The 25,085-nt window shown below is 32.9% G+C and overlaps 2 protein-coding genes across 3 annotated transcripts in view; both read left to right on the plus strand.

The window, feature by feature from the left end:
* Window positions 1–2,830, plus strand: part of LOC145314934 (uncharacterized) — a 90,872-nt gene extending 88,042 nt beyond the window's left edge. Inside the window, exon 10 of the mRNA XM_080155010.1 lies at window positions 270–2,830. Within this exon, the coding sequence (XP_080011136.1) occupies window positions 270–1,303 (1,034 nt within the window). The 3' untranslated portion in view covers window positions 1,304–2,830. The remainder of the gene's footprint in view (window positions 1–269) is intronic.
* The window catches only part of LOC145314518 (piwi-like protein Ago3), a 366,650-nt gene that overhangs the window by 78,159 nt on the left and 263,406 nt on the right, over window positions 1–25,085 (plus strand). The gene's annotated exons all lie outside the window — the stretch shown is intronic.

Genomic DNA, 25,085 nt, shown 5'->3' on the forward strand with positions numbered 1-25,085 from the left:
TTGAATCTTATGCGATTGGACAATGGAAGACAAAATGATATACCCTTTTTAATAATAAACAAAATTGACATACATCAGTTTAATTTACAGACTAATGTCCCTTCTCTTCCTAGCAAATTACATATTGCTTTTGGATTTTTCATAAATTATGTTTGTTTACAATTATTTTTAGTGTCTGAAAATCAATTTAAAGTCTTTTTAATTAAAATCTAAACCGAAGTTCTGTTTTATTAATTTAAATTGGGTTTAAATTTTTGTTATTTTTTCAGTTAAAACCACCACAACTAGTCCTGCAAAGCCCACAACAACTGCACGAAGCGCCCCATCATCAGCCACACCCAGACAACCACTCAGCACAAGAACAGCCCGACCCACCACCTCTACAACCCCCAGCAGACCTGCGTCAGCCGCCACCACCCCCAGATCAACTCCCACAGCAGCTGCCACCACAAGGCGGCCAGCCACACGACCATCAGGAGCAACCACTCCGTCATCAACAACAAGAATATCCACAGCAACCACAGCAAGAACAATTACAAAGACATCGACAGCGCCTGGCAGCGCAACTGCTCCCAAGACAACACCTGTGTCAACATCCAGAACTCAGGCCCTGGCCCGTACCCCACTGCGTGCCCCGTCTGCGACAAGAACCAGCGCGGCGAGAGCCGCGTCAGCCGCAAGAAAGGCGGCTGCTGACACTAAATCTGCTCGCAGCACCCCAACATCTAGGACGACACGACCTGCAACAACCACTCCAAGAGTGCCACTGTCACAGCGCTCAACTCCCAAGCCCGCCACCCCTACTACAACAACCCCACGCACCACCCCATCCTCTAGACCCACAACTGCGCCAAGTTCTGCAACAGCCAGAACTCCCAGGTCAACAACACGGCCTGCAACAGCTGGCAGCACACCTGCATCAAAAACTAACGGCACCACAACCCCATCAAAGCCCCGTGTCCCATTGTCGACCCCAAGGACCACAACAACAACTACAGCAAGAGTGCCGTTGGCAAGTAGGACACCTGCTGCATCCAAAACAGCCGCCACCACCAGCAGAACATCTACCCTGGCTGGCAAGAAGGCCGCCACATCAGGTTCTGCTACCCCTAAGCCTATCAAGAAGCCAGGAAGCATTGCTGAGAAGAAGGCAGCAGCTGCTGCCGCCACTAACGGCGAGGTAAAGCCTGTTGAAAATGGAGATCAGAACGGTCACGCCGAAGAGGTTCATGAGAACGGTCATGCTGAAATGAACGGTCACGCCGAGACCAACGGTCACGCTGAGGAAATTGTTCAGGAATAAATAATTTGGCTCCAGCTTGGGCTAAATTATCTTGATATTTAATCACTTTATGTGTTTCTTATGCTTTTGTGTCATTATTCAGTAAAATTTACTATTCTGTAATTATAAAGCATTGGATGCATGTAATAAGAAAATTTTATCAACATTTTGGCAACAGAATTGCTAGTTTTTTGATAAAATTATGAATGTGAGCTAACCAAATTTACCATCATTGTACATTTGAATGTACAAAAAAAACTAAGTGTACATAAATGTACCCTTTTCTGAAAAAAGAACTCTGTAAATGATATTAAAACTAATTATTCTAAAAATTCTTCCTGAAACAAAATGATAAAAAAATAATTAGGATTAAAAGAGATGTTTGATAATAACTTGTGCTTTAACCGATGCCAATGTGAAGATGTGATACGCGCGCATATTTTAGCAGACGCAATTTTTAAGTTGAACCCAGGCCACTTTACATCTTATGCTTATATTATAAGAATTATGCCTAAATGGTTGAATATAAAAATTGTGTCTTTATTAACCCATTTTCTGCATATAATGATAATAGTTAAAGTAGCGTTTTGTAAAATTTTGAAAAATTTAATTGTAAAAAAATTATTTAGATGATTCAAACTTATTTTATTTTAAGCTTTTTTAAAGTCTTGCATTTTTGTGTCGGGTATTATTAATTAATTTTAGAATTTTAGGCACCCTTTTTGTGTTGAATTCTTTACAAGTTTGAATCATCTAAAGTTTTTAAAAGACATCCTTTTATTGGCTGTTAAAATTGTTTGATTTAGCAATGTGTTGGTAATAATATTTACAAATATTACCCAATTAAAGTTGCTTTAAAAATTTAAATAATGTTAATTCTAAAAATAATGTTTTTAATGCTGTTGTGTTATGATATATCCATTTTAAAATTTGTAAGCAGTATTCTTAAACCCGAGCTTCTTTTTATTTTCTATTTTGAATAATACTCAAAAATTAGCATATTATTAATATTGTATAAAATATGTTTCTTATTTTAGCTTAAGATTTAACAAAATATAAACATTTTTGATAAGTTATCAAAGTTTATTTTTTAATAAATCTTAAATCTAAAATATTTTGTAATAATCCATGTATTGTATATAAATAAAAAATAGTTTTAACATTAATGACATTTGATTTATTTTATATTTGATATAAATTCTTTATTATATCAATTATAAAAGGTCTAAAATTAGTATATAGCCTCCTAATCTTAATATCTTTAATAACAATTAAGAAGTTAAACTTTTTACCCTAAAGAAGTTTCCAATTTTTAAAAGATTTTTTCATGTTCCCTTAATACTTGATATAGTGTTTGTAAATTAGATATTACAGTTAGGGGCACGAAACCATCTCGTATTGAGTATATTTCATGCCCCCAACTGTATTACTGTATAATAAAAGCTAATATGAGTATTGTATTTATATTGTATTTATCAATAAACTGGTCAGCAAGCTTATAAACTAAATTTCATTTAAAAATGAAGAAAAATAAACATTAGAAAATCAGCCATTGTTTATGTTTTTTTTCTGTTCCATGCATTTTATCATTTTTTTCAGATTTTTGCCTTGAATATTTAAAGGCCGTGAGATATAAAGGAAGGATACAATCAAAATATGATTTTACAAGGATAACAATTATCATATTTTGCGCAGTTATAGCAGATAAATATGATTTTAAAAAGTATTCAATTGCCTCCGCTAAAAGGTCATACATTTGAAGTATTGATTCCTCAATTACCTTCGACATACGAAGATTATAGAAATGCTACTGTTTCTAAATTGTACCTAACAGATCCAGGAATTTCTTTGCCAAGTTTAAAATCGAAAAAATGATTCTGTCATGCCCAAATTTTTGATTATTAAAGCTATCGTTATGGACGGAAGGACATCTAAACCAACCGTATTTATAGAGGCTTCGTTTTTTTAAAATTTAGTCTTCCATCGATACGAGTCAAGGCGTAAGTAATTACTTCGCTACTAATGGACTAATTATTTTGGTTCTAATTCTAAAGAAATCTATTGAACCATTTTCTTTGCATAACAATTTCAATAAAAGAAAATAGTTTTGTAAAGTTTTAATTCTAAATGGTAGTAATTAAATTATAATTACATACAACTTTAGAATTGGTAGGTGGATAATATTTCATTTCAAAATTTCTTGTTTTATTATACAAACTTAAGATGTTTATAATATTGTTTTAGCAAAAAATATCCTCTATCACAACTATTATCCTATTAGATCGAGTAGTAAGCTTTTTTTGTTTGTAGCTTAATATTTTAATTACCACTGAACCGATTGAGTTATCCAATAATTAGGTAAGCTTCCTACAGGTCTGAGGATATTTTTAAGGTATTTTATATAAAAATTGAAATGTATAGCTATTTTTCTGGGCAATTTTTTCCCTTTTGAACCTAAAGTCCCTAGATCCTAGGGGCAAAACTGCAAGTTTAAATAAAATCTCCATATTGACCATACCACTAAAAATATTTAAAATGTGCATTTAAACTGGGAGGAGAAATTTTGATCTAAGCTGAAATCTTCTTAAGGGAGGATAAATATTTATATGAACCAACTGTAATATGCATTGAAATCAGGGAGGGAGTGGACAATGGCACATTAATAAATTTAATCTAAACTCCGTTCGTCCCTTAAGCATTAAATATCAAAATAATAATTGGGGGAAAGATAAGTTGCGTTCACTGATGTGTTCTTTAATGAAATGAATATTTTGAATATACGTTCCTTCACGTCTGCATATTTTCACATTAGCATAGTGTTTCATAATCGCAAAAATTGGCATAAGTAAATTAAAGTAGCTGAGTGTTTTATGATTCCATAGCTTGTTAAACTATACTTTCCTACTATATTCAGTTGATGTCAGCTATAAAAGCGATTTATGATTTGCTAATGTTATAAATTTACGGCAGTGAGTACACACCCTGTAATCTCCTTGTGCTATAGGTTCAAGTTAATATCAAACCAAAGGCATATTATTCACATACAACAATTATGCAGAAAGTACGTTTTTTACAGTTTAGAGGAGCGATACTACTCTACAGATCTTATTTGTTGATGACGGCACATTAGGCCATAAGAATTGTTAATGTTCAAGCACAATAAAGAATGAAGGATTGGAGAGGAAAGAAAAAAATTAAAATTTATATTGCCGGCATATCATCAATCTTGAATCTAGTATTTTAAGATTTTCAGATGTTCCGGTTCGATATTGACATTTTCATAATACAAGGTATTTCTCTAATTAACTGTAACACCCATAGGATGCTATTTTAGTAAGGACATTTTAATTGATCTAAAACTTTCAACTTAATAAAAACGACAGAGGAAAGCTTGCAGTAATCTTGGCCGATTTTTCAACTTAGCTTTGCTACTACTTTACACGCGTGAGATCGTCCTTGTTATTAAAAGTTGAACTCAAATGGCAGTCCTTGGTAGTTGATTGAATAAAAATTTGTTGCATATGAATAATTATAAAGACAGGCTCCAATGAACATTAAGCCGGGATAGGACAACAAACGAAATATCAATCTTTACCAAACCATTTAGTGTACAATGTACATACTTAATATATGGTAATCTTTTTGGGGAAAGTTAATTTAACAGGGATAAAATAACTGATAATAAATTAATCTTCCCTCTATTTCATGAGTGTAAGATTATGCCATTGGTACCTAGATATTATTAGACAACAAACAATGTTACTAAAATATCATTCCTTGTCTAACCATCAAAAATTGAGTGTAAAATCTTTTTTTTTAAAGCAAGATAACATTAACAGGGGAAAGAAAGGGTTGTAGAATGATTAAGCTGTCATTGTCCTTGCCCTCCCTGAAGCTTATGTAGAAATATTTAGGGTGTCCATTCACGGTAGCACACCCTAAATAATACAACTACAAAGTTTTAAATGTCTTTATTTTTTAAAAGAGGTTTATATAACCGAAAAACAAACTTTAACACGTAAATCAACGTTTCAGAATTAAACAATTGCCGTAAGTTTCATCATACTTATTTTCAACTTAATTTATTGCTATTTGAAAACAGGTTCATGTGTGGTATTGATAAAACATCAAATTATCAACCATATGAACGAATAGTGCAGAAATTTTCAATTTGCAAAATGTGTTTATTAATTTGTCTCAAATAATGCCAAAACTTCAGTAAGAGGGACAATTACCATTTTCTCTTATTTAGATTGTTGAAAAGTTTCCTGTGATCTAGAAGTTCGAAAACTAAGTCGAAATTTTAGAAGGTACCAAAATAAAAAAGAACGTCAAAGGGGAAGTGGGAGGGGGGGAGTTACCAGGGTTTGTACCCCCCCCCCCCCATCCAAAACAAAGCTTGCACGTCCTTGAAAACAAATCAAATTATCAGGTTTTCTTGCCTTAACTCAAATAAAGACAACTAAATGTAGCGAACTATGTACAGAATCTAATTATAGATTAACTGCGCTTCTTAGAATCTAAATAACTCACCGGGCAATAAAATGAATCAAATATATATTCGAAGGGAAAACAGTAAAATATTGAAAACGGGTGTTTATTTGTATTTTGTGATGAAATAAAAGGTGTAAAATTGCTCGTAAAAATAGGCGTTAAATTTCAAAGCACGAAAAAATGTAATTCTTTCAAGAAAAATGCAAGGAATTCAACATAAAAATAAGAATTTTGTGTTAAATAAAATAAAAATGTTTACCCTGTTAGTTTGTTGTGTCGATATAATCCTTATAAAAAAAAAGGATATCTATCTGTGTGTTTGTCAGGGGCGTCCAAGCTTTTTATTTTGGGGTGGGGTAAAAATTTTTTAGGGGGGGGGGGGTAATTCGTGTTTAGGGGGGGGGGGGTAAAATGGCGCGCGAAGCGCGCCGCAAATTTTTTTTACCCCCCCCAAAATTTTTACCCCGGGGGTAAAATTTGCTTGGGGGGAGAAATTACCCCCCCTGAAATCTGTTGGTAGGGATAAATTTAGTTTACCCCCCCAAAATTTACCCCCGGGGTAAAATTTTTTTTGGGGGGTAATTTAAATTTTATTAAATATATAGTATTAAAAATGCGCGCGAAGCGCGCAAAAATTTTTTTTATTAGAGATTTTTAAATTTGTTTTGGGGGGGTAAATACCCCCTCCTAAATGGTTGGGGGTGCCTACGGCACCCCCAGGGTAGGGGTAAAATGAAAAATATTTTGGGGGGGGGTAATCGCCCCATTACCCCCCCCCTTGGACGCCTATGGTGTTTGTAGCTTACGGTCCCACAAACCGCTGGACCTAAGTGAATCTTCTAAGGTCTAGTTAAGGTTTATAACTATTTTGGGGGGAGAATTATCCAGAGAGAAATTTCCCTGCAAAAAAATATTTGTAAAACTAATATTAGATGTGGATGGCGACTCTTCTTCCCTTTCCCTTAAGTGCCACTAGAGGCATTTTTTGTGTATCTGATAGTATCATCGTTATATTTTGCAAACTCGATAATATGTCAGTCATAATCACTTTTATTTATTGCCCATAATGTCGACATAAATAATAGTCAATTGTGTTAATTGAAAATAGTCGACATAAACTATTTAAATTGCAATTCGACATAATGCTTCTTACTATCTTAGAATAGGTAATTGCTATGGCTGACGGGATTTATATGAACAAATTAATGTTGAAAAGAACAGTTTCGCTACCAAAAACAATTACATTAATTAATTGCCTAAATAAAAGGAAAACCCTAGAGCTTTAATAATATGTACATTTGGGTTTCCCTTTCTTTGTTTAATTTTTATAAACCTTTATTTGAAATTTATTTCAACAAACAAAAAATAATACATTTAAAAACTGAAATGTTAAATTCCCGTTGCTAATAATACATTTTGGTTGCTGATATATTAAAAGTGAGTTCGATCTACGATTTTGGATTTTATACATTTGTTAGACTTTAAGTGAAGGTTAATTTATCTTTCGTTAATCTTTCCCTGATTTTATAAATACATTTTTATCGTAATACCTTTCCCGGATTAGAATAGGGAAGTGTTTAACTAAGTGAGAAGTGGAAGTTGTTTTTAACAAGGATGACAATATCCATATCGAAATGCTTAATTTGTAAATATAAATCGGTAAATAAAAGTAACGATCTATCTAACAATTTCAATCTTTGTAGAAGATACCTAAAACAATTAAGTAAAATTTAAACTCTATAATAATTGCCAAAAAGTCCTTATTTCCATTTAAAACATTAGATATTTTGATACACATTTTTTAGTTGGTGTAGTTATCCTATTAATATATAAGTTTTGTAGGGTGATTTCTTTGAAAATTATACCATATACACAAACGAAAATAATTATTTACTAAGAAACTACGCTGCGTAAAAATTTACAGGAAGGCATAAGAAAGCACACTGTCGGTTCACAGATACCTGAATTATAGAGAATCTACGCTGTGTAAGTGTATTAGTAGGCAAAAGAAAGCATGCCGTCGACAGTGTTATACCTTGCTATAAAAAAATACCTTAACTATAGAAAAGCAACGCTGTATGAAGAATGTGGTGAAGGGAGGTAAAAGAAAGCACCCTGTGCTTCACTGGTTGGTTACTCTTGGTAACAAAAGACAATACACTGCAGTCACAAAAATGAAAGGAGCAATAAAAACGTGAATTCTATTTAATCTTTTATTTAGTGGCAATTTTAGCTTATCTATGCATTTATAGTTGAAAAACGTTTTTGAGCCACTAAAAGATTCTTTTTTCCTCATTTGAATTAGTCATATTAATTCGAATGTAACCTTATATCAAAGTATCTAAAATTTCGCTTACCGCTAGAAGGATTTTTTTTTATTTGAATTGAAGATTTTTACAATCATGAGTATCTTTTTTCTTTTTAAGGATTTTTACATTTTTATTTAATAAAACTAGTTGTTTATCCCCTACCCTCCAGGGGAAGGCGAGTAAGATTTTAAAAATAGCCTAATACCACCCCAACACATTTATGACGCTTCCGTGAAAGTTAAACTAATTCTGAATAGTATTTTCCGAGATCTTTATCTTCAGACAAATGGAACGCTAATGATTATCAATTTCCTTTCTTCTTAGTTCCAAGTACCAATGGTTCTCCTGCTTTTCTCTTGCCCGATGTACATTGTTTGGTCCAAAGTATCGAATAAAAAAATTGAACTTATATCAGTGTATTATTACTGTCTGTATCAGGTGATATTCAAGGAAATAAAACTACAGTAAAGTAAGAGACGCCCAAGGACAAACTATTTTTAACTGTTTTTATGACTTTTATTGATGTATTGATAATGTCTTACTTTGTTTTTTATTTTTATTATTCTTTCACTAAAGTTACTTGGTATAATAATTCATTGTTACAGAAATAATATCATAATTAATGGTTATTTGCAGTTAGATTTAAAAGTTTAAAACATGGTTTCACTTTAATTTTTAAAGACATTCTTAGTAATATAGGAATATGAATTTATTGAATATGTATTGTTTAAAAAGATTAAAAATAATACTAAAATCCTAAGATAATATTTTTTAACTTGCTTAATATGCCTAAAATAAAAAGTGTTTGGATTAAAACCTTTTTTTGTGATATGATTAAATATAATTTTATTATATTTCTACTTTTCTATTTGTTTTATGCAAACTATTCCTACAACGGATTGATTGATCAATTGATAGGTCAACTGAAGAAATATATACAAGTTAAATGAATTGTTTTAAAGACTATTGTTAGGGAGGGAGGGGATATTATGCTGGTACCCAAAGTTTTATTAAAATATTGTCTCATTATATTTGCTGGCTATAAAACTTTTATTAAATCTTGATTGGTTGGTTCGAACTTGCAGTGTCCAAACTTTTCAACCAATAAATTCAATGTAAACTATTGGTAATTTTGTTTATCATCATTAAAGATGAACATACATTTACGATGCATTGTAATATCCCTTTGGAAACCCTAGATTATAGTACAATACCAATTACCAATAATTCAAATAATTCAAATTAATGGTTTTTCTTCACGAGCTGTGTTATTTGTCCTTGATATTTAAATATTAGCTAAATTCAATTTAATGCAAATTATAAATTTATATAAATTATTAGTCATAATCTCCTCCTACTTTGTAATTAGTGCAAGTGTGTAATAACAAAAAGTTTTGATTTAAATAATTATCTAATAATCAATATCAAATAAGAGAGATTGAATTTAGAATAGTAAAGATTTATCATTACTCCCTGTAAAGATTTCTTTCAAAGCTTCAGAATATTTACTTAATATTGCAGAGATGTCCAAGAGGGAGAGAGAGGGAGGGTGATTACACCCCAAAAAAAATTTGAGGTAAAGATCATCTTCCTTTCCCCTAACTCTTTGAAACCCCCTAAAGAAACTTAAAACCATCGTTCAAAGCCAATGGCTTTTATAAAGTTTTTATAATTCATACCCAAAAAGTGGGTTTCACCCTCAATGTCATGTATATCACAAGGTAAAAATAATTAGAGGGGGGGGGGGGGTAAGGCTTGAATCAAATTGGTTATGAAGCCATATTCTTTAAATTTTCTAACTTTAAATATTCTCTGTTACTTCCATTGTAAATTTAGGCTTGGTTGCATACTTTTCGTACTTGACTTATATTTACAAAACAGTTGATTATAACCAAAAGTAGCGCAATTATAACAAAAACTATAGTAGTATATTTGATTAAATTTTTTGGACAAGGATTGTTTACTAGTGGCTACGTCCCTAGAGTTTCCGGCCAATATTTTAAAAAAGTGGGGGAGTGGTTTTTTTTTTTGGGGGGGGGGGCGATTTCTCTTAGCAGGGTGAAGGCACCCTTCCCCAAAATGGTTGTATGAGAAACTACAATGTAAACGGGAACCATATCTGTTCAACAGTTAGGGATATCCTTCGATACACACACACACAGACAGGCATTCTGTTACTTTTATACAGTATTAAGTTTTAAACATTTTAAGATTTAAAGTCCAATAATAAGCAACCATAACAAAAAGACGGACGGACAAACATAAGTTATAGAATAGGTGCGCTGCAAAAAAACTAAATATATGTCTGAAATTTTTTTATGTAATGCAATGAGACTTAGGAGACTTGTAAAAATTGGAATACAAATTTTTCTTTCAAAAATGTGCCGCCTACGAAAAAGTTGCAAGGTGTGGATCTTTTTTGGGCTTTAAATTCATAGTACACATTGTTGCCAGAGAGAGAGGGGAAAATAGGCTGTTTATTACACTAGTCCCCAAAGTTTTATTATGCATTTCTTATTCGCTAGTTTAACAATTTTGAGGATTTTAGTGAATTTATATTGGTTAGTTCATTAAGTTGAGTGTTCTAACGTTTTAACCAAAAAGTTTAATTTACAGTAGGGGAAATCTTGAGTAATATCATTAGGGTATCGGCCATAATCTCATCCCTTTAGATCCCTGCTCATCTGTCTGTTGTTGTATCAAGTTAGTGTATTAACTACCTTTCACAAATTCAGATAATTTAGAATGTGCGAATTAGTTTCCAGGCATTCCTTTGTGATTGGAGAATATTTTTTGAGCAGATTGTTAACTAATAAACTTATTCATCCTTGTTTATAACACAAATTTAGTTTGCTTTTAAACCTTGAGCAAATGATATATGCTAAAACTTTCCCTCACTTTTCTAGAAATAATATTCATTTAGAAAATTGGTATGTGTGTTTTTAGCGGCGATGCTCCTAGAGGCCTCTAGGGACACATAAGGGAATTAGGTGTGGGGTAAGTCGACCCTACACTTTCGATTTTAATTTTGATAGGAAAAAGGAGACCCATATCGGTTCAGCGGTCAGCGAGATCTAAAGTAACACACATACAGCCCACATATCCCGTTACAAACAACTTAATATTTTATAATTACAATTTTCATTTAAAATATATATTTTAGGCCTATATATATAATCGATTTTAATTAAAGATCATAAATTAAGATAATGATTAAATAACTAAATTTTGTACCCGAGATCCCCAGCCCTGATAAAAAAATGATTTGGCAAAAATTACATAAATGTTCAACATGTGCGCTCAAAAAAAAATAACAAGGATTGTTATGATCTAAAAGGGCGAATCTTTTTTATCAAAAGTTGGGCTAAATCCATTCGAATAAAAATGTACTCATATTTCTTAATATATTATGGGACTTTAGAGATATATAAATGGCGGAAAAATTAATCTTTTATCCAATAAAGATACAAAATGTGTAGCATAAAAATTTGAGGTAAACAATTTGTATTCCATGTAAGTAAACCAACAAAATTGAAAGACCAATGATAAAAAAAAGTATTTCTTTACACATAATGCCTGTTGAGAACTGATAACCTACTCTCTTAATTTTTTTAAATAAATTGAAAATAGAGAGGAATTGGTAATTCCTAAACCAAATCCATTCGGACCCCTCACCTGCCGTGTCCTAACTATGCGGTACCCAAATTAACCTAACCTAATCTATCTACAGCAACAAACAACAGGAAAAAGATTCATAATTATTAACATACAAGTATATAAGTAGCATGAGAAGCATTGCTAACAGACAGACAAGAAAAAAACCAACATAATATACTTGTAGTTTAGCTTTGCTTACAAAAAATCAAAATCTTAAACACATTGAGTACGTAACTAACTAAGCAGGACAGACAAGATTAAAAAGATATAAAAAAAAACAACGCAAAATAAACCAAAAATGGGTAATTGCTCTTGATAAAACTTGCTCAGTTAGATACTGAAATACATTGCTATGTAGTGGGAGAGTTCTAAATTTTGTGAAATATTTAAATAATCTTAGCAACAAACATTTCCTTTTAAATCCATTATCAAAAAAATCAAATCCTTGATATTCAAATTAAAATAGGCAATTTTAAAGATCAGATTACAATAATACCATTAACATTTCCGTACCAATGATCATGCATCTATTGATGTATCTAACTATTGTTTATATCGGTGGTGGTTGTAAAACAGAAAATTATGATAATATTATTGTACGTTCACATCCGCACATTATACAATCATCTGAGTCGCGTATTTTTACTACAATGCAAAATTACTCTACGCCCCTAGAGGCCTCTAATGGCACTCAAGGTAAGAGGGGTCGACTTTCCCCCTCAACCAATTTTCAATTATAGTTTTGAAAAGTTCTAGGGGCGATTTCTCTAAGGATAGTGGTGGCTTTGAGAGGCTATATTGTAAAGGAGAAGCATGTCAGTTTAGTTTTTAACTTGATTCTTCGGTACACACTGACAGACAGACATCCTGTTACTTTGATACAAGGTTTACATGTTCGGAATGTACGGGCGAAATAACAAGTGGAAGTGATGACACACCGATAATATTATGCCCTTTCCTGTCTGGCCAAAGAACAAGTAAATTCTAGCTCGAGTATTCTCGTCTATTTAAAAGCAAGTCTTCTCAACAATTAGGGTTTGTTAATTCGTCTTTGCTCCATCCATAAAAAAAAGCTTGTATTGTTTTAGACATGCTGGGTTCGACATTTTTATTTCATAATTAGTAAGAAGATTCTTTTTAAAAAAGTGGTAGGACTGTTAGACAATCTAAGCAATTTAAAAAAGAAGATGAGGGTGTCCCATAGAGTAGTGGTTAGCGCACTACGCTGTGGTTGGGAAAATCCGAGTTCAAGTCCCCTCATAGATATTGCACTTGGATGACAAATGCTGTTGCAATTTGTCAGAATATAACCACACAACCTTCCCTGAGATGCCCTTAGGTTGTAAGGAGGGAGATTTGTAGGAAGTTAGGATTCTACCAATCAAGCAACTGTAATCGTGCTTTCTCTCGTCCATGCTCCTCATTCATATGAGAGTGCCATTAATTAGGGTGGCTTAATATGGAACACCTGCCAAAACTCTAGGCCAGGGTAATAATTGAGTAGCTTCCACGAGAATTGCGGGTCAGCTTGTAATGTAACATAGAATACACTGTGCGCGAATATTTAATCTATAATTGGCCAAAGGATTCTCACCTCCAATCTCCTCGTGCATCTTAATCCTAACTTCAGAGAATCAAGGCTACATACATACAATTTAAAAAAGATATATAACAGACATTTGTGCTTGACCTTTATTATTTATGGCAGTCGTCATCCTTGTTATGCTAATAATACATTTGTCTCAATATTTATCAAATTTGAACCAATTTGGAAAATATAGCCATTTGTATGGTTCAGAACAATCTCACAATTTAGGGTGAATTTTATGAATGTTATCTCTCGCATCGTATTATAGACAGCTTTCCTTGGATATTAAAATGCAAATTATAAAATTCAATAAAATTCATAAAACCGAGAACTGGTTTTGATCCAGAGGATATTAATTGGTTTCTAATCCATTGTGGAAAAGGTATTAAATCAGTTAAACTTTTTTTATTGCTACACAAAAAAATAATTTTGAAATAACCTATAGTAATGAAATAATATTCATATAACTATCTCTTTTACTTTAAGACAGCAGACAGTTAGTTATTATAGTGTCTAAATCACAAACTATTTGTATTTGCATAATTACTACAAATATATGGACCATTTCAGTACTACAGTTAGGGCTTTGTATATGAGGAAATACATATTGTGTCAGAGTTAGTGCTAATAAGACAGCAGTACAGTTAGTTATAATAGTGTCTATATAACAAACCATTTGTATTTGCATAATTACTACCAATATATGGACCATTTCAGTATTACAGTTAGGGCTTTGTATATGAGAAAATACTTTGTGTCACAGTTAGGGCTAATAAGACAGCATATCTACTATTGAGCCTTATTCAAAAACTTATATATTGGTATTTAAAGTTTTAAATCAGTCTAGTTATAGTTTTTAAAGTGAAATAATTACCCCCCCCCCACTCCCCTTCTAAAAAAATCTGAACAACAAAGTAAAAAAAAGTCTTTTAGCTCCCTAACTGTGTTCCCATTCATTCCATACATAAATGTTTAATATTTACATGGTAACAATCGATATATGATTACTTGGATGTAGCGCCAGATTTTCATGTACTCTAATAAAGTGATACTCCCAGCTGGCTAAAATAACGATAACCCCCATCCAATTTACCATGTATCTCCAACTACAACAGAATAAACGAACTAAATAAATGTGAACCATATTAGCAATCTAATTGACAACAAATTTTCCTCAGTCAATATATCCACATATTCTATATCCATTATGGTAGCTAATTAGGCCCAAAACATTCGAATATGTTTACATTTTTACAACCATCATAAATCAAATCTAAGATTAAAATTAGTTTTTTTTATTGTTGTCATTTTTAAAGCAAAGTTTTTCCATAATTGGGACTTGTGATATTGCCTTTTAATTGCTACTGGATGGTGGTACAAAATGATTTTTAAAAGCAGCATTATTCTCCTTATCCTTATTGCTCTATTACATATTAATTCACAACTTGTACTTTGAATTGATTTTGTGAATGTTGTCATCCTTGTTTATTTACAGCGTTGAAATGTTGTAAGAAGGCGTAACAAATGAATAAGATAACAAGAACAACTTTGTCCAAAGGTAACGCAACAGCAAAATTAGATAATTTACACTAATTTATACTAGATTGCCCTTAGGCAGGTTTGAGTTTATACTGTTTGTTTCTTCGAATTTAACAAATTCTAATTTTAACAGAGGTTCTTAAGGGACGCTGCTAGGTTGTACAACCCAATCAAAATTTAATGAAAGCCTCATACAGTTTTTAAGCCTAGTAATTCTATAAAGTAGTTGTGAGTTTGATTTTCAGTCCAATGTACTTTCCCTCCCTGGGCACTCCCTTTAACCAACTACATAAACAACATGAAATTTCTTTAAGTGACGGACAGATACACGTTTATGCCCTATTTATAGGTAGGCTGTGCTTCAAAAATATGGAGGGACTTAAATATTTTTGAAGAATGACCTTTAGTGGCTGAAGAACTGCATTTTATGTCACCAAAATTGGGGCGAGGCCGCAGCTCGAATGATGTACATACAATGTTACAAAATTACATTACACGAATTCTAATTGAATAATATAAAAATTACAAGTATGTCCATATGACGAGAAGGAATCACAAAAAAATGCAAAGCATTCTTTGTTGAGGGTTTTATTCGCCAGAAATTAGGATTGTATCTTCTACATATAATCCAGACGTACTTACCGGACCTGAATGTCAACATACTGTAGAGTAGCTGCACTAACTATAGCAAAGTCACAAATTGAAAAGACAATAAAAAACTAATACATTTGTTACATTTTTACTTTATTTGAAAATATCAATTTTTGTTGTATTGAAAACTAGCTGTGTTTAAAGTGCGTGGGTGTGGATTGATGCTGCTATGCTAAATACACACACACAAAACTTAAGATTAAGGTTCTACAATTTAAAAATCCTTTGAATGAAAAAAAAAATTTTAATTATAAAATTTTTGCAGATTTAACTAGGGTATCAGCCTGCCTATTATTTCCTATATTAAAGCCCTTATTTAGTCTAGATTTAAGAGAATAAGTAGACTGGAATTTAGTGAATTGTTTACCAGATAATTAAGAGGCTTGGGTATATAACTTATCTAAAACTAATGGACAAACAGGTCAAAGAAGAGTTAAAGACAGTATATTATTAGATTTTTTGTAACACCTTTCTATGAGGTTTTATGTCCTTTTGTTCAATTTTCACAGTTTGAAGAGATACATATTGCTAACAGGGATAAGGGATAAACAATCAAAGAATTTAATTAATTTGAGTAATGTATATTTTGGGGGATCTTTTCCCAATGCCACACCCCCTAATATATTCTCTATTTTCCTTTCTATGCTGTTGATCCAAAAACTTTAAGGAGACTATATAAAATTGGCACACTTTTGTAGGGGTATTTGTACTCCACCCCTTAAATTTTGCTAGGTGTTTAGATATATCGCCATTTTGTTCTTTATTAACACAATCATTTTTGTTTGTTCAAAAAAGTAGACATAATTCAAATTGCCGAATAACTATCCATCATCCAAAATTGCTTTAAGCAATTCTGTAACTCATTATTACACAATTTAAAATCCCTTATCACTACACATTAGACCCATAAAAACACCCAAATATACAATATAGACACAATAAGATTTTATTCTAATCAAAATGTAACTTGTGACCTTTTAGGTTTAGAAGTAATGGACTAATAAATCAACATAAACTAAAACTTGAATAATTGTTTAAATTTGGTTATTTAAAATAACTTTCTCGTATTCATTCGAATCCGTTGGATAGGAACCGGTTCTCATCCATACGAAAAAACTATGTCTAGCATCGTATTATAACCAGCCTTCGGCACCTCAGGGCTAAAAAATCTGGTTTTAATCTTATAATTGTACATTCTATATCCGTGGAAAGCGGTTTATAATACGATGAAAGAAATAACTATTATCAGACCATCTTCAAAATTTTATCCAAAGATTTAGCAAAAATTAGAGAAAGTAAGAAATCCTTATTTACTAAGTATATTTGCGATTACTTTTATTTAATGAAATCTTCCAATTTTTAACATGTACAAAACGGCCTGCTTAATTGCTTCAAGATCCATGTCAGATCTATATAGGAAATAAATGTCTATATACGAGCTCAAGTTTTCCAAGGAATATATGATTAAAACTCATAGTGCTTCAATAATCCATAATAAACTCTCATTGCCCAGAACGATAAGACCCATTATTTTACTTCATTAAAAATAAATTCATTTTTTTCATTTCATGTTGCTATTTACCTTATATTGATGTATTTAATTTCTAATCATAAAAAAGAAAATTTAAATTTATAATATGATAAATTTAAGAAAACTATGTTTTAAAAGAATTCGATTGTGGCGACATTTTGTGTGTTCAAATATTAAACTAAAATTGTAATCATCATCATTAACCCTTTGGTGATGGTAATGTAAAGAAAAAAATATAATTTAAAAAAATCATTTAAATTATTAAATATTTACTTTCTTTTAGATAGTAATGCCGGGTGAGAAAAATAGATTTATTGAGAAATAGATATGCATATAGAAAACTAGCCAATAGGGAGATAATTATATCGAGCCAACTCTAGTTATCCAATAGAGGGGACAGTTGGTTTTTATCCATCGTGACATCTAAAGTTTTTAAGTTGTACATGGTCTTTAGTTAGCTTTGAAACTTTTATCAAGTCAATATTAGTTGGTTACAACTGGCAGTGTCCAATCTTTTTAACCAATAATTTTAATCTATCAATGGTATATTTCCATCAATTTATCGACCATTATCACACTCCCAAAGATCCTTTATAGTAATAACCGATATTGATCAGAGTTTAAATTACCACATCAAAAAATATAAATTTGTATGATAATTGAAACAGAAAAAGACACACACATGCTTTTTATATTCATTTAATATTCAATATGAAAAATAAACATCTACACTTTCATAAGATAAGAATTCGTAAAATTTAAGACGTAGCTTTTAGATTTTAGCAAAGAATTACATAGGTATATATTGTATTTTAAACTGACCAATAAAGTTTAGATCAAAATACCATTACTAAATAGCAATCATTAATTCAGGTTTTAAGTCATTGAAACTTTTTTTCCTAATATTTGCCCCGCCCTTTATGGATAAAATTTATGGTATTGTGAGCCCCCTCCCTCCTCAACCACCCCCCCCCCCCCCTTACATATCCAAATATTGCATTCACATATAAAACTTATTTGTCAATCACAAGAAATAACAACATCCCACAGTATTTGGCATTCACTTTTTAGACCCCCCTGTGACTAATTTTTTTTATGTTGGTTTTCAATACTAACTGCTATTTACATCAACATTATGACTATCACTAAATTCTTTTCGTCTAACTATACATAGTTCCCTATTCTACCTATTTTATTTCTTGTGTGTAATTACTTTTTATACAATATGAATTCTGAAAATGCTTGGTTGTCTTAGTACAAAAGAAAACATTGCTAATGGACGCACGTATGGTCCCTCAGATGTCAAAACTTTATTTTAGTGTTTGGCCAAAATGACTTAGCAATTGTATCTGTAAGTACGTCTAATAACACCCTATGCTATTTTTAAAATCCTAGAAAATTTTTTTTGCAAGAAAATTGCATAAATTCGCAACCTTTTTTAGAACCACTACATAACTCGAGTTTTAAAACTTTTTATATAAAATCCTTTTTACAAAAAATATCAATAATTACTTAAAATTAAACCTGAAAGAAAAAAAATCTCATTACACGTGTTAATTTGCATGTTTTAGGTCTTTTTTTGAGGAAAGTATAACTTCCACATTTTTGACAATAATTATATTTTTTAACATTTCAAAGTAAAATATAATAAAACTTAAACGATTTTTCTTGTATTATCAGTTGAAAATTTCATCAAACATGCAATTTAAGTGATGAAAATTTAATAAAATCATTTTTTGAATGTTTAGAATTACCAATTTTCTACATTTAAAACAAAATGTTAACAAAATTTAAAAACATTCTAATATAAAACTTTAAAAATCAATAACATTTTATAAAATGATGTTTTAAAAAATAAATCATTAAAAGGTATTAAAATGCATTTTAAGTTGCTTAAAATTAAAACGAGAATATCTTTTTACACTTTATTCTTTGTAATAGAGATTAATCGTCATTTGCTGAAAATGAAACATTTAATAAACTAATTGAATCTTTTTGTGACCATATTTAGAATTTTTAATTTTTACACTAAGGTGTTTTTTAATAAAAATCTTTGTTAATTTCTGTTTTACGACAAAAAAAGAAAGGGACTTTTTTACTATTTCTAGGTTATCTTATGCAATTTAAACTATATAATATGAAATAAATTTTAATTGTCTTTCTTTTGAGCCACAAAACACTGTAAAATGTAACATATATGCAAAAATAACAATTTTTTTAATGAATATTATAATATCCTTACATGACATTGCGTCAGAGCTTATTCTTTAGATCATATGTTCATGAAAAGTAGCCATAACTTGGAGGGTTGCGCTATTTATTAGAATATTAAATAAACTTGAATGGTAAAAATATTAGCATATCCTTTGTTAATTCAAATGCTTTAGGTATATTGTTCGGAAAGTTAGTTAAAAAAGAGAGAATTTGCTGTGTATACTGTTGAAAGACTTTCAAAAATGTGAATTACAAAGCAATCCTAAAAGATCGGGCCGTAGGCGAGTCTTAGTCGATTGGGGGGGTGGGGGGGGGGGGGTGGGGGTGGTTAATGATCACCTTTTCCAACCAATATTCAATCAACTTCTATTTAACACTTATCAGTCGGTCGCCTGCCCCCCTATTATCTCAGCTCCTATTTGATCAGGGCTCAAAAATTTTGTGCATGTCCCCTGTTTCATAATGAATTTCCGACTATAAGTGAATCAGATTTTCGTTATTAGTATACGAGGTAAAAAAAAGAACATTTTAAAAAAATTATTTAAATAAAACCCAACGTGTATTGGCAGTACAAACATCTTAATGCTAGCAGACATATGTTTATCAACATTTGCAGAAAGCTATTTCCACAAGAAAAATTATTCAGGTTTCTACCTCACAATTTTAAATATTTCTTTTTGATAAAATGTTTGACATATATCGTATAATCATTTACCAAAAAAAATATTTTGATAATTTAGATTTCAGAGAAGATTAATCCTTTCAAAAAACTAAGACGACATTTTACATCTTCTGTCATGACATTTTAGAAAAAATATAAAAAAAACAAAATTTAGTATGAAAACTATTTTCATCGATTTTTCTGAAGGTATTATCGTATTCTGTGGCTTTGTTATTATCATTTACTTATATTGAAAGTGCCAAACATTGTACCCTAACTTATTCATTTAATAAAAAATCAACCGTGGGACGTATAGCGTGACGGAAAGTGTGAGCTATAGAATATACCTTCCGAAGTCTAAAAAAAGCCCCAAATGATATTTGATGAAAATTACATTCCATATAGCAGAATAAAATACATATATTTTGGTTACTCTTAGATGCAGGGATAGTTCAATTGAAAACAAATATTCCAATCATGAAATGAAGATGATTATGTCTTTGCTGAGCATCAAAGAACAGGGGAAAATATCAAACTATCTTTTATTGTCCTATCCCTGTAACCCTGCATCCAAAAGCATATATTTTGGTTTGTGTAGCACAATGCAGGGAGTGAAGGAGTAATGAAATGTAAATGATGATCCTATCTACTGTTCATAAAAGTTTTAATGAGCAATTTTTTATAATGATTGATTCGTTCAAATAAAAGTGTCCAATCTCTTCCACCATTAATATTTTCTACATATGAGTCATTTAATGGGTGGAGAGAATAATTTACCCGCCCTTAGTCCAATCCCTGTATCCCTGATCACAACAACAGCTTTGGTTCATTTGGTTATGCCCTCTTCTGTCTACAAAACAGATTTTCACATCATAGAACCAAGATAGAAGGGTAAAGTATGAAATGAAACTCGCGGCATTAGCATAAATATGTAGAAGCTCTACTTTGAGTCCTAAAAGGTGCACACCGGGTCATAATAAATTTATTACAATGCAGAGTTGGGACTTCCAAACAAAGAGAGTACAATCAAACCGTAGTTGTTAAAAGGAACAAGTTTAATGTTCTTAAAGTCTAAGAACATTTCTAATATCTTTTTAGCATTTTGTTTTATAATTTTTTTGAGAGGGGGCGGTTATTCTATGTATGTAACTCCACTATTTTCTCAGTGTAGCATTTTGCATCTGTGCTTTTTTTCAATCAATAACAAAACACAGTTGGGAATAGATTTGCCAACATTATTTTTATTTGTGAATATTCTAAAGATGAGAGTATTAAGAAATTTGGTTCTGTTGAAAATGCAGAAAAATATTGCTGATGATTACTATGAATGCTATAGAATGTATTTTTCAAATAAATATAAACTTTTTAATCTGCAAAAAAAATCTACAATAAAAACTGATAAAAAGTTTTCTCAGGTCATCTTTAATAAATTCTGCAAATCTATGTATAACCCTATTAAATGTGCCAAGTTTGTTTTAGCTGCGCTTCTAATAGACAGAATCATTAAATCTTGCTTAATTTTTTTTCTTTATACTATTTTTTAAAAGCGAAGCTTTTCTATAATTAGGGTCGGTCCGTCCGTACGTCCGTCCGTCCGTACGTCCGTCCGTCCGTACGTCCGTAACGGATAGCTTTTTTCGTTAATTTAGGCATGTTAGAATTGTCCTATCGATTTCAAATTTTGCATGGCGATTCCTTAAATAGTTAGGTACGATTTAGAAAGCGTTGAACTCTATAATCATCACCAAAATGTCCGTACGTCCATTTTGAACATATTGATTTTTTTCCTTTTTTAACAACAAATTTTTATGTGATCTAATCATCCGATTGATCTGATTTTTGGTATATTGATTCCTGGGACAACAAAGTATAATGTAATCAGCGAAGCAACTCTATAATCAAGTCCTAAAAATGTAAGTATGTCCATAAACATTATCCTGAATCAAGCAGTTTTTCAACAAATTTACTTACAATTTTGCTTTGACTCTTATACATTTATATTATGATTATTCAGTTCTGACAATATACAATTTTTTATGTCCGTTTGTCCTACCGTTTCAGTGCTTCGCTTTTATGGATGTTGTCATCCTTGTTTTTTAAAGAATGTTGAATGGAAAATTTAACCTAACTGAAAGATGCATCAACAAAGTGTAAAAAAACACAAGGACAATCATATACAATTCCAGCGAAGTAAAGGGAATCTTATTATATAAAGTAGTAAGGTTTTTCTGTCTGTAACGAAAAATTTTGTTGAACTGATTGAGTTTTCCATTTCAGTGAAGTCTCTCAAGGATCTTAGGATTGTTTTAGGTTATTGATTTTTAGATTTAAGTCCTGGGATGGCTTTTGGATATTTTTCATATATGCTACATGTAAGGAGTAGAGCCACTAATTGTAAATAAACTATCATAACGTAAATATAACTAAGGACCTTTTTTCTCTTTCTATGTTTGGATAATTGTGTAATTCAACTAATTCGATAAATATATAAGTGACTTGTGCAATACTACAAAGTATAAAATTTTTTTTAAAAGTTTATAGAGTAGCTTCGCTCCCAAAAAAAATTCTTCCAAATTGGCAACTCAAATCAACAAAACAGATTTTCAAAACATTTTTGCCTTTTCATAGCTGCATTTTTATTTTAACTTTGTGTGTTGTTTATTTTTATTGTTTTTTAATATATTAGTGATGATTGTTCCCTTATTCTAATAAGAGCTTTGTATAGGTCCTTGGGACTATTTTTGTGGTGTTATACTCATTCCAGCCTCCCACCTATCTCTAAAATTTTTTTTAAAAACTTTATTTATAATAGTATTAATTTTTCACGTTCTGTGACAAATCCCCCAAAAACTAGGGTCGAAGCCAATGATAATATTATAAAGGTAACATGCCTACTATAATTATGCCCATTTTTGTCATGGTATTTGCTTGAAATAAGTTGGTTTCTACCAGGCATAATCAGATAGGCATTTTAGCTAAAAATCAATAAGTTTCACTTTTTATGACTTCATCACCAGCTACTAGTTGATCTACTGTACAAGAAGGATGGATATCGAAAATTAGATTATTTCTATTTCATCTGATATTAAGTACAAAGAATAAAGTTGATATAAAATAGTTTTGCCTTCGTTGCAATATCCAAATATATTATTTTTCTCATAAACTGAAAGTTCTTATGTTCTAAATGATTGTCTAACTTGTTATCACTTCAACCCTGACAGAGTTGCCTTATTTAAATAAAACCAACCCATAGTTTTCTTATGTTGAGGAATGTAATTACTTAGAATTGAAATATATCACATGTGTTTGTGGTATCCGCCGAGGATAAATGGCAGACACCGGAGTTCAATTAGATTACGGCAGTGTGACAGACGTGGACACCTTACTATAGAGAAGCTACGCTTCTCTAGCATTCACCAAATAATAATCAACATCTATTTCAGTTGTCACTTTATTGCAGGTCTAAAGAGTACTGAAGCTATATACAACAAACAATAACTACACAGATAGGAATAAATAATCATAACATAAAAGCATTATAATACATATACAATAGTCAGTTTGGGCAATAATGATCCCCCATCCCTGGAAAGGGTGGGGGGGATTAACAATACAGTTAACCATAATAAACTTGGCAGATTCAATCATTAATTTTAGGCATAGGGAGGGGGTCGTCAGACCCCTTCCCCAGGACTCGGGGGAGGGCCATTGACCCTCCACCGAACCCCGGTCAGGGGTGCCATAGGCATGGCTCACGGTTGCCGAATACCACAACTCTCCCCTCGGAAGGCTGGGAGAGGGTTTCCCTACCAGACTTCCGACAGTGGTTGAGGCCTTCGGTCCGCTCCTTAGGGCTAAGATATATACAAACGATAATGATTCAATGGAATCCTAGTGGTGAGTGTTTCTCAGGGTTGATGGGCTCCCAACGTGGGATAGAAGGCAGAGGCTGGCTTTGGTTGGACACGTTGTTCAGCGCCGGCAGGTGTCAGGTTGGCGGGTGGCACAGTTGTTGCTGGGACAGTCAGCAGTGGGGCATGCTGGTTGTTGGTGGCAGCGGCTGGGGCACTGGCTGCCAAGTTGACCGTCTGGGCGGCAGCCTGACCTCCCGAGGGGCCGCGGGGTCTTCCAGAGGGCGGTCCTGGCCTGCCTGGGCGGTCATGCCCGCTATCGGCTGATTGCATGGACACCATTTCCTCGGCTGCTTCCCGGCCGATGGGAATGGCATCCCAGTCTACTGAAAAGTCCCGGGACTTGGCATGGGTGAGCCGGGCTCTGGCCAAGGCCTTCCTGTACAAAGTTGGATGGTACAGGAACACTTGTGACATCGCATTCAGGGCTGCCCGTACACCTCCTTGTGCTGCTGCCAGAGAAATGATGGTCAGATCCCCCAGCAGTTTGAGGATTAACAACAGCAAGCACAGTATGGCTGCGCCATCTCCCCACTCGTGAATAGCTTGTCTGAACCCAGCCCAGACATCCAGGGCGGCCTCTCCTTCCTCCGCCAGTCGGTCGATGTTGTAGGACACTATCCCATGGTCACCTGTGGCCGAACAGCTACCTTGCTGAACGCATGAGCCATAGGACAGGCTGGTCAGCATGGCGCTTTTATATGCTGGGAACGCCAGCAGTTGCTGCCAGTCGTTCAACTCAGCCTGCGAATACAAGCCCCCTGAACTGAAGTCATCCAAGGGTTCTGTCAGCAGCTGCTTAGGCGTATCCAGCGGGGGTGGCCTCTTCTTAGGAGCGGGGGTTAACTCTATCCAGCCTTCCTCCGCGTGCACAGTCAGGGGGTATGTGGAGGAGCAGGGAATCTTGGTGGCGTGGCCGCTATACACTCGTGTCACGGCGTCTACAAACCCTGTGGGCTCTACTGGCACTTTGTCCCAACACTCCTTGTGTTCACGGACAACATATTTGTTGCGTTGGCAGGTCAGCTGGAGCAGGACATCTCCCCTCAGCACCGAGAACGTGCTCCCCTGGACACGCACCGGGTGGGCCGGGTCTAGTTGCTGGAGCTTCCAGCAGTTGGCCGCTACTTCTTCTGCTGCTGTGCTTTTCATGCGTGTCTCCAGAGTAAACCCAATATACCCTGCATGTATCTGGGCCTGCAGGGGGACATCAACATCCCTGGCCGATACTCTGGGTAGCGCTGCCGC

Source organism: Acartia tonsa, chromosome 3, assembly GCF_053477335.1.
Source record: "Acartia tonsa isolate MP-2025a chromosome 3, ASM5347733v1, whole genome shotgun sequence".
Taxonomy (NCBI): domain Eukaryota; kingdom Metazoa; phylum Arthropoda; class Copepoda; order Calanoida; family Acartiidae; genus Acartia; species Acartia tonsa.